Source organism: Dermacentor silvarum, chromosome 10, assembly GCF_013339745.2.
Source record: "Dermacentor silvarum isolate Dsil-2018 chromosome 10, BIME_Dsil_1.4, whole genome shotgun sequence".
Classification (NCBI taxonomy): Eukaryota; Metazoa; Arthropoda; class Arachnida; order Ixodida; family Ixodidae; genus Dermacentor; species Dermacentor silvarum.
Window position 1 is genome coordinate 76106221 of NC_051163.1, and position 11722 is coordinate 76117942.

At 47.6% G+C, this 11722-nt stretch overlaps 1 protein-coding gene across 1 annotated transcript in view; it reads left to right on the forward strand.

The window, feature by feature from the left end:
• Positions 1 to 4164: 4164 nt before the first annotated feature.
• The window catches only part of LOC119431637 (neprilysin-11-like), a 14372-nt gene continuing 6814 nt past the window's right edge, over positions 4165 to 11722 (forward strand). Inside the window, exons 1-2 of the mRNA XM_037699118.2 lie at positions 4165 to 4231; positions 6935 to 7132. Coding sequence (XP_037555046.2) covers positions 4195 to 4231; positions 6935 to 7132 — 235 coding nt within the window. The 5' untranslated portion in view covers positions 4165 to 4194. The remainder of the gene's footprint in view (positions 4232 to 6934; positions 7133 to 11722) is intronic.

Sequence of the window (11722 nt, forward strand, 5' to 3'; positions counted from 1 at the left end):
CTCCCGTCCCCCCACGGCCTTTCGCGCAACAAAAGACGTCGTGTTTGCTCGCCGCCGTGCGTTCGCTCTCCGTGAAAGCGTGCATCCCTCGCGTGCTTTCACGCGCACATACAGCATACGGCGCGCGGTAACGATTTTATCGCCCTTGGACTTTATACGGAACTTCACGGCGATGGCGCAACGACGGCAAAAATCCGCTTGGAGTGTCCATATAATTGCTATCGCAATAAAAAGGAATACGCAGGCCCAACGCACACGTTGTGAGAAATCTATGGGAAGCCAAACGATCGTAAAACAGTTACCTTGTTCCTATAAAACTGAATGCAATGCGCACAATTGTCTTCATTGTCATCTATGCAACGTGTAATTCCATGCACTATTTATGTTTATGCACCTTACAGGTAACAACTGTAACTTGATGCAACGTTTGCGTTTATACGCTACATCGTTCACAATCTAAGCCGAGATACAGACAGCAGCTCGTAGGAAAGCTCTGTGTGAGATGTCGACGCTGTGGTGTCGCGAAGACGAAGGTGATAGGTTTGTCGAGGAACGAATGGTGAGGCCGGATGTACGCAGGGATAAGCACAAAGTGAAAGACAAGGGTAAAGGCTCACTCTTATGTTTCCTGTTATATTTCTGCGTCCATGGCCTAATAGAAGCTGGTGCGATGCACGTACATGCATGCTCTCGCATGCACGTGCTGAGCGAAGTAAGGCACGCGCCTATTCGGCAAGGCAGCAGATGCCACGGTCATGAAAGTCTGGCAGGGTTCGCTAAGAAAGCTATGCTTTAGAAAGACATCATTGCCATTCGTCAAAAGGGATGCATGACCAAGAACGCGCGGCTCCTCGGCGAGGCCTACAAGATTAGGCGGCACGCGTGGCTATACCCACGGCAAGCTGAAAGAAATCTCTGAGGCGACGTGCTTGGTTTGACGTCGTATCCGCCAACCGCCGGGTGCACGCATTGTCGGCTTAGGTTCTATTTAAATGTTGTTAATACGAAAAAGTAGGTAATTACCAATCCTGTAGCTTTGCCATGCAAGGTTGTTTCAGTAGCGTGTACTACTTATGTATAACCAATTTAGCCGAAATCAAGGTGGGCGCCACGGATGGAAATACAGCGCGAAATAAAAGCTGGATGAACCAAGGCAAAGTACCTTGGTTCATCCGGGCTGGCCGGCATTTCTATAGGTTCACCTAATAAACGCGGCTTTGTCATTCTTCGTCTTTTAACAAAGCGCCAGGAGAGGTCGCTGCTGGCGCTGATACTGCCTTTCACGCATGCAGGAAGCAAATAAACTGGGAGGGTGTCATGTCACAGAGCCAGTATTGGCATGCGACCATTCCCTCTTTCTCTGGCAGTATCGGCCCAGCACGTCGACCCCTGAGACTCGGCGTATTGGCAGGAAATGTTTGTTTCCCCGAAGTTTCTAATCGATGCGCTCTCGTTCGGTTGCAGTGCCGTAGCTCCGCCTGCAGAGCTGAAGCACTAAAAACTACTGCGCGCATTGTCCTAACAATCACGTGCTGCGCAATGTTCTCTCCTAATTGTTTCCTTATTCCATGCTTTCACGTCTGTAGTGATTCGACATTCTGTAAACGCAATCACGTAAATGGACAGAATACACTTATCTGTTATAAGGACTTCTATATGTTACTTATGGGTACCACTTAATTAGGAATATTACTGAACATTATCACCTGATTGCGAATACTATACAGAAAGCCAAAACACCAGCGCCAGCGCTGCTGGCGCCATCGTGTGAGCGATCGCGCAACCAAAACGTGTTAGAAACGTTTTCGTAAAACACGCGGAGGTTGTGTGGTATCAAGTGGTCTCGCCTAAACGAAATAGAAATAAACACTGCATGTAATAATTGGGCTGCTGTCAACGCTCTGCAGAAGCAGCAGCAGCAAAATCGAATATGGTCCATCAGCGCATTAAAAGCCCTGCGCGCGTGTTTTGGCTAAGCTCACTGCTACAAGTTGGCTTCACAAGCACGGCGGCTGGTATCCACTTCTCAGGTATATTCCGTGAAGCGGGAGTCATACGACAGTGCGGATTGCCGATTAAGCCAGATGACGAGAATGGTGTATAGCTCAGTGCCGTCGAATCACGCCACATGCCAACACAGACGCACACACAAGCAATTCAGTGGCCATTTAATTAGCGGCAAATGCGAGAGAGAGAGTAGCGAGTCATTATGTCACACCTCTTTGAAGTCTCGGCTCCATCGAAGTGCAACACACACACGCACCCGCTCACATTTCCACTTCGACACACCTAATGCTAACGCTATAAAAAAGGGGTCCCGTTATCGTTAGCTAAAAATTGGCCATTGTAGACGCCTTTCTTACTGTTTTAGTTTTTATTAGTTATTACAGTTAGCACAAGTTAAGTCGTAGGCTCGGTTTGAGCGGTGAATTAAATTTTATGCGTAAGTGTCAAATCACCCATTGAGCGAAACGCAGCTCCACTAACGTGAAACCTGGGGAGGTGCGAAGCATGCAGGGATGCACAGCTAATGGGCTCATACTGCCTTAAGCAATGGCTCATATATAACCCCGTAAACACGGCCTCCCCATTACGACGACAGAAGAGAAGTGAAATTCTACGCTGGAATAACGACCAGCCAGTTGTGGAAGACTACGACGACGACGATAAACGCGGAAGCGCTCGGCCCGCGTGCCGCTTGCTTACCGTGACGGCGACGACAGGAGACGCCGACGACAGGAGACGCCGACAGGCCGAGCGCATAAGATGCTTCGCTCCTAAAAACACGTCGCAGACCAGCTGCTAGCGGTGAGATTCGCTGCCGCTCGTTTGGCTGCGACTGAATGGGTGAACCGGTCGTGTGAATCCAGCTTAAGTGGCAATACGCGTATGGACAAGTAAAGCCCGTTAATATTGCCATGTTGATCGTTTCACTTATTACCTCTTTCGCTGTATTGTTAGTAGTATGTTATCGCTCGGCGCAAGGCGTACATTATGTAGCCGAAGTTTCTAGACCAATATGTAGAAATGTTTAAAGACATGTTGAATCAAATTGCAGCCGTGGCGCGAATGGTGTTGGGCTATCTCGAGCGAACACAAACACCGAATTCTACTCTGGAAAGTATGGCGATACACGCATATAAAGCAGGTGGATTTGACTTGTGGGATCAGACTACGACAAGCTCTGGTGTATACTCGCCGCTATACCATTGTGACTTAAATGTTGCTTTCGTTTTTTGCGGCGCAAGTTCGCCCAGTAATAAAATTATAGTGACGTTTCACTTTGTGAACGTGGGTAACGGTAAGCATATGAGTGCTGTTCCCGAGTGTTTAAGCTATGCCGTCTTGCCTGACACCCGCATTGTCGCAAGCCGCCTAGCACGTTCGTCAGGAGACTCCTGGGAACGCCTAGCCCGCGCCTTTTGCCGGTCTTGCTCAGCTCGTTCCCGGTGCTTGCTGACGACTTCGGCGTCGGTCGACTCGCGCTCGGCCTGCCGCCGCTTGCGTTGCTGCTCCGTCCTTTTCGCTCGGCGCTCGGCCTTTCGATCGCCAGACGAACCCGGTACATCCATAGCGCACACAGAGCCCGTAGCAACTGCCAGAAGGGGTGAACCCAGCGCGCCCCGTCTACCCTTCTCCTCCGCGACGCTTCGCCTCCTCTCTCCCCCCCCCCCCCTGTCGCCGCACGCTCCTCCGTACCTTCCCCGGCGCGCGCACTTCACCTCCAGGTGGACTCCTTCTCCGGCACTTGCTTCCCTCTCCCAGCTCGGCGGCCTCCGACTTCGGCGGTCTCGCCGATTTCACAGACGGGGCATGTACACTTGCCCGTAAAAGTTCGATTCTTTATTCTATTACCTGCTTTTATTTCTGCTTCTTCACCATCGACAATATAAAAAGCAGCCAGTACATTTCGGACCTTACGCACGACGGCGGCCGCGGTTTGCAGCCCAATGGGAGGAGATGTTCTCCAGATACACCAATGGTATCTACGGCGGCCGCGACAAGATCTTGCTCAAGAAAGAGCTGCTCTCGGTTCTTGCGGAGCTGCTTGGCTCTCCCGCCGCGGGTCCTGCTGGGGTGCGCTGTCTCGTCGCCTGGAGCCTGTTTCGACAGCTGCTCGTCCACGCACAACTGCCACGGGATACCACCCCCGAGAAAACGCAGTACGGCTGCTACCACCGGGTCCGCGATGTCATGGGCTTGGCACTAAACAGCCACTATCTTCGATCAGGTAAGCTGTCATTCACACACTTACGAGCAACCATTTTCCCCCGTCTGGCTGATTAATTTAGAAGTACAAAAGGAGGTTGCCTATAGGATAGCGAAATCAGACGCACGGCGTCGGAGGCCCCAGGGTGCCTATGCCGGAGTTAGGCAGTGAGGTAGTAGTCCAGGACGGGAACAGGTGGCCTTGCTGTGGCTTGGAGGGCATAGTGGTGACAGTGAGGGCGCTCAGGGAAGTTGCTGAGTAGGCGGTATGGGCGAGCTAAATAGGGGCGTCCACGTCGCTCTGCTTGCGCGTAGAGTGGTAAACGACACATGATGTCGAATCGCTGAAGGCGCAAAGCCCAACAGTCGATGCGAAACGTCGGGTCCACGAAAGAAGAGGACAGCCAATACTTAGCGTGAAGGTCATCAATGACGTGAAATGGGTGGCTGTTGAGATAAGGGATAAATTATGTTAGATCATAGACTATTATCGAACATCCTTTTTTTCAGGGACCGAGTAATTGACCTCTGCCTAACAAGCATGACTTGCGTTCACCAATAAGTAGCCTATTAGCAAACGGCAGGCGCAGTTTGGCCGAGGACAGCACCGGGGCTCACGCTGCTTTGCGTATGTGTGCATTTCGGCCGAAGAAGCAGGATTGGCGGCGAAGTGAGAACGCGGCGTAACGTAGCGAAGGAGTCGTCACAAGCCGGTGTACTCGCAGAGAGGTTACTCGGGTTGCTGAGAAGCTTTGTCAGGGGCGCGATGGTGGAATCGATGTTTCGTGCGAAGCAACGAAAATAGGAACAAAGCCCCAGGTAGTTTATAAGCGCTTTGATGGAAGTCGACTTGGTAAAGTTGGTAAAAGAAGGAACTTTCTGGATCAGCGAGGACGCCGTCTATGGAGACAACTTGAGCAAGTGGTAATTTGTATGTCATCTAGCGCCAAAATAACACCTCTTGAGGTTCAGCTGAAGGCCAGCACTTGATGCAGCGCGAGATCTGCTCAAGGCAGATTTCAAGGCAAGCTAGGTCTGCTAAAGGCACTAATTTGGGTAAAAGGGAATCTGTATAAATAAGGCCACGATGCATGTCGCCTAAGCTGCAAAGGCAGAGGTTTCACTTAAGGCTATACGAGATATCCACTTCGTTAACATATGGATTTCTTTCGTCTTCCCTCCTGTGATGTGTCTTCGATATTTTATTGCGATAGCAATCATATGGACAGTCCAGGCGAACGTTCAACGTCGTCGTCGCCGTCGCCGTGATGTTTCGTGTTAAGTTCAAAGGAAAAATTACTAGGGGTCCCTTATGCTACAACTAAGACGAGTTGAAGGCGAAAGCCCGACGAGCGCCGAAAACTCGATGACACGACGACCAGTTTTTTTTTTTTTTTGCTGAGTCATCATCACTCTGAAACCACAATTTAGTCATTTTCCCAAGTCATGTTTTTTTGCAAGTCACTTTTCCTATGATTCACCAAACTCTAACCTTGACTCTGCACGTTTTTGCTGAGTCACTCACTTATTGCTGAGTCACTCTAGCCTGACCATGGCTGCGCATGGCTATCCGCGCGGATGAGCACTTACACGACCAATGCGCCGTGTCTTGGAGGCACACCGTGCTTGAAGGTAATAATCTACGGGAGCAAGCGAAGGTGGCTGGTGGCTTCATAGGCGCTGTTTTACCGCGCCAATGGTGGAGGTCGCGTAATCTCAAATTTCGGGGTCGCGGGGATGAGAAAAGAGGCATGAAATGTTCGCTCTCCCGACGCGCTTTATCACGCCGGAGTTGTGACAGCGAGAGCTCACGCTCTTCAAGTTAGATCAGTTCATGTGTGCCTGTGCGCGCGTGGCCTTTAATTAGTAATCGAATATTTACGGCAACTTATACGGCCGATAAAAAATAAGAGCCTTAGTTCAAGTAGTCGTCCCTTGCTAAGTTTGCTAAGGTTATCAATTCTTCGAGTTTCGGGCGAAACGGCGACTTTTTTTTCTGACTGCATACAGGTCTCTGAACACGTGTGCTGCACTATTTGTCTGTTTCGCAGTCGAGGCTTTACTTAAAATTATGTTCATATTTTGCGTTGTTCTTGTTCTCGGCTGATGTTCTAATTTGCATCGGCGTTCACGAACGCCATTTGATGTTCTCTCTTTTCACTAGCAGAAATTCTTGTCTCGTCTTAAATGAAGTGTTGCTTGATATATGTTAGTCATCCTTCAAAGCTATCCCATCTCCTCCTATGTAGTGCTCCTCGGAGACCTTATAGTACAAAACTTCTAGAGGGTACTCTGGCACTACAGTGTTTATGAGAACTCCAAGCGTAATGGTTCAACCATCGTGGGAATGATAGTTAGCACTTGGATTTGCCTGAACTTTGTATTTGTGTCTTTTTGTGACTCTTTGTGACAGAGATGTGACTTTGCATATTGATCATATTCAACAAAACGTTTCATTATAAATACAACTCGCAATCATTTTTGCATGTGAAAAGAGTTTTATTGACTCTTGCGTTCAGAAAGAATAGGATCGCGCCGAAGTTTAGGACAATGAACGCAGAAAAAAGCGTGGTAAATAAAGTCGCAAGAGCGTACGATGCCACAAGCCCGAAGGGCACACAAATTCATAGCTGAAAGATTGCAGCGCCACAGTTCACTCTAGTAATTATAGTTGGAAGTTATATGTCTTGTAGCAAATAAATAAATAATATTTTCCACCACGCAGCGGTGAGCCACCATGCAGTGTACAGAGCCTTGGACATGTTTGCCAGAATCCGCGAGGCCTTTGGTGCAGCAATAAGGAACTCCAGTTGGCTCGTCGGCCATGAGCGGGATGTGGCCCTGCGAAAGCTGGCCAACATGAAAGCCCTCGTCGGTGGCCCCGAGGATAGGTGGGACGAGCACTACGTGGAGGAGTATTACGGTCAGCATTCTCCGATATATACCTGCTGTGTATTTTGTGAAGCAACTTCGCCAACCTGTAACTGCTGAGGATTCATTTCGTTGCAAAATCGCTGCGGGCCTCGTTTCTCAAAGAAAGCCCCGCGCATATGTGGTTACGGGAGACTACGATTACGACCCCAGCTCAGAGCGCTGACAGATGCACTCCGAAGCTATATTCGAACGCATTCAGGTGTTTGTTGTGACGGTATATATCCCAACAAACGCCAACGTTTTACCAATTTTAGGCTGGATGAGTTATATTTTGTGGGCTTAGGATGATAAATTATTTCATAAATATTTTTCCTAACAGAATAAGATCAAGATTGGCAACACTATTAAGATCAATATATACAAAATGTTCGCTAGAAGAATGACCGCCAATCTACTTAACTTTGACGTCTAATGAGACACTTCAGTCGTATAGTTCCGCGTGGCGCCCATATAAAGTAGCCCCAACGTGGTGCTGCGTGATTAAAGAATTCTCGTTATTAACGCAGCAGCTTTAATAACGATGTTTTGATAATAATGATGATTTAGAATGTTTTTGCACATGCAAGAGCATAATTAATGTGCTGTGTGATGACACTGAACCATTGTGACATATATACCAGCTAAATTACAGAGCGAATAAGAACTACCGTGTTCAATTTCTGGAATTCCATGCGGTGAACACACACACACATCCCCATCACACCTGGTGTTCGGTACTAATGATGCAATGATTTTAACTTGGGGACGTATTCTGCGATGATCGCTTTCGGCGATACTATTACCTTCGCATAACACATTGCTCAACCAGTGAATAAGCGCGCACTGACAGTGATATTGCCGAAAGCTATTGTACGAGAATACGTCCCTTGTTCAGAGTTGATCAGCTTAAGATTTTAATGCAATGCAGGAGTTGGGTACCTTCAAATTTTCAGAATAAAATGCTGTAGGTTTGTTTGTATGCACAATAAAAGAAGCTGGCAATGTGATGATAGCTCATTGGAAACACATCCATCAAGAACGAGTTGGCAAAGGAGTTTATTGCATGCAGTTTGACCAGTAGCATACTGTAACAAGATAATCGCGCTTTGTCGCATCCGAATCATATTGCTTGCATCAGAGATGTCAGTCAGGGATAGCGATGCATGAATTATAAGCCGCACGTTTTCCAAACAGCGATGTGTGCCCCCCCCCCCCCCCAGGACTATCAAATACAAATCTTCTAGTCACATTTTATTAGGTATATAAGACACAACGACGGAATTTTTGACAGCTGATGAAAAAAATCACGGTCATAACCATAGGGAGTGAGGGACAGTGGCTTGTGTGCACGAGAGTACATGTATATATTTGTTCGCACTTGGCTCTTTTGGCTTTGAGCAACATTCTCGTTGCTGTAATATAACCTAGCTAATTTGTCATCATAAGTTTGTCAAGTTGCAATGATAGCCTAATTTAGCCTGAAATGGCTACTGCTCCAACTGTTTTAAAAACATTACATATAAGGAGAGCACTTTAAACATTGAATAGTATTACCTATTTACTGCGAAAGTGTCATTCAGGGCTAGCGCGACGCGCGCCTTAAAGTGTTGATTTTCTAAGTAAATACACTGGAAAGTATTTGGCAGAATGAATTAGTCGTGGACTTCAAACATTCAACTTTTCTAAAGAATAGTTCTGCGGCCAGCACCCAACTAAGTAAATACACTGGAAACTATTTGGCAGAATGAATTAGTCGTGGACTTCAAACATTCAACTTTTCTAAAGAATAGTTCTGCGGCCAGCACCCAACACAGTTGAACCACAAGGAACAACCCAAGTGGGCCGCAGTGGGCCTTCTCAACGAAGCTATTCCGAATTGTATCCACGCTCCGTATAGTTGTCATTGCCAATTGGGTTGAATAACTACAGCGTCACGTTTCCCTTTAGAAATAGTAGTATGAACTCAATGCAGAGTAAGTTTAACTAGCTTACATATTAAGCATGCACCTGATAATTTTTTTCTAAGCAGCATCGACTGCAGGCGCCTTGTGGCAATAGTCACTAAATGACGTCATAGACCGTGGCAAAATAGAGAAGGCCACAAAAACGGCAGCAGAGTGCGTACGCATAGAGAGTTTTTCATAATGCGTTGCAGTGACCCTTTATAGCAGCAGGCGACTCGCTAATAAGAACTCTTATTCTCTCAAGAGTCATGGTATTCCAGGAAGTTTTCTTAACATTATTGTAATTTAGAATCACGGAAGGAAGAATTTAAAAGAAATACGACGAAGCTATTGTTCCCTCCTTCTTGTTCTTTATTTTTTTAATTCGAAAGTATTGTATGCCCCATTACACGAAAATCCGGTGTTTTAGTCGGCGGCGTGACCGAATGATGGTACCAAAAATAGCCGACGGCAAAGAGTGAAGGCCCATTCACACTTGCGAGTCGCACAGGTCGTGCGACCGTTCTGGCCGAAAAGCGACAGTCGCAAATGGTCGCATTGGTCTAAAAGCGACGATTGCAGGCCAGTCGCACGCTGCTCTAATCTCCAGCCTGCGATTGCGAGTAACAAACCGCTAAACCAATCAGCGAGGCCCCGCAGGGCGTCTGTGTCAGCAGACGTTTGGTGTGCTGCGACAAAACGTACCCGAGCACGTGGGGGTTGGACCCTCCCGCGTTTAAAGTGCGTGGCTTAGCCGTGTTTGCGGAAAAGGGATCGTGGGGTTTGAACCAATGCTGAGTGCTTGGACTTTATGGCCCCTCGAGACAGGCAACACACCCTTTAGCCTCGGCTTCACGTAGACGGCACCCCCAGACTTACCCACCCGGGGGAAATTGGTAGTTGCCTTTTCATGCACTTCTCTCCGATCTTCGTCTTTCTCTCTCGCTTTCAATCGATCCTATCTTCTCTTCACTTCATTTTACTTGCAATTTCCAAGGCAGCAAGGGTTAACCTTGTGTGGGTAGCCAACCTTGGGTATACCATATTTGGTTATAGTGGTTGCGTACAGCTGGCGTTTGCAGGACCTGTCTTTTCCAGGTCGACGATACCCAACTACAGAAAACCTTGTTTAATTTAAACAGTCTAAATCACAGGGGAGGTGCATGCGACAGCATGCTAGAAGAGCAAGCTAGGAGAGGTTTCTTTCGGGAATCAATTCGTATAAACAAGAAACAATAGTGTGGAATGCGCTCAGAGGCTCAATGGGCAGCAGGCTGCACCCGCTGGCCCTTGTAATAATCGAGGAAACGGGTTGGAAGACCACACAAATGGTCTTGGTAAACATTTTGAGTGCGTATCTAGCTCCGCGCACTATTCACAGATATTTCTTAATACAAAGAAATAGAACGCAAGACACTGGACCGCCAATTCACAGGAACGATCTACACATCCGTCCATTCAACTTGATCAAGAGCATGCACACGTACACAGATTACATTACTCGCATTTTTATTGCGATAGCAATTATATGGACACTCAAAGCAGATTTCTGCCGTCGGCGTCGTCGTCGCCGTCGCCGTGAGGTCCGTATAACGTCAATGGCGATGAAATCGTTGCCGCGCGCCGGACGCTGTATGTGCGAGTGAAAGGGCGCGAGGGACGCGCGATTTCGCGGGGAGGGAACGCACGGCGAACAAATGAGCGTTCTGCGCCATGCTCCCTGAAGGGCTGCAGAATTAAGCGTCTCTTTCCTCCTTTACAATCAACGTATATATATATATATATATATATAGATAGAGAGAGAGAGAGAGAGAGAGAGAGCAAACACGACTTCTTCCATCGCGCGAAAGGCCGTGGGGGACGGGAGGGAGGGAGGGGAGGCGACGTTTAGCTGGGCAAAACGTCGAGTTTAGTAGGGCAAAATGGAGACGGCGTCGACAACAGTTCTGCGCGTTGCTGGTGCTGCTGCATGTCCAAGTTTATACAGCTGATAAAACTACTATCCTTACTCCGTATAGCTCTCTACTAAGTTGCTATCGCAATTGATGCTTCGCCTTTCGGGTGAAACTGCGACATTTTTTAATAACATTTCAGCAGCGTGACACCTTCCAGCTTCATGGAAAGAAGCTATCGTTGTCCCAGTTTTGAAACAGTGTAATGATCCACCCTTGGTAACAAGCTGCCGTGCGATAGCGCTTACAAGTTGTCTATGTAAGCTTTTCTAAAAAATGATAAATCGCCATCTTTTGCATTTCCTAGAATCAAAGAACATGCTTTATCCCTAACAATGTGGTTTTCGAGAAAGCAGGTCCACAAGTAACCATCTTGTGCGCATTCAGGCCAACATCCGCGATGCATTTGTCCATAAACAAAACTTGTCAGTTTTTCTAGATATGGAAAAGGCCTACGACACCACACGGCGCTATGGCATTATCAGAGACCTATCGCGAATGGGTACCCGAGGCAACATGCTCAGCATAAATGAAAGCTATCTCTCACACCGTACTTTCCGTGTTAGAATTGGTAATGCTATAAGTCAATTACACAGTAAACTGGGGTACCGCAGGGCGGCGTACTTAGTTGTACCAATTTTATGTTAAAATGAACTCTTTACATTCGTGTATTCCACAAAGTATGTTTTATTCAGCGTATGTCGA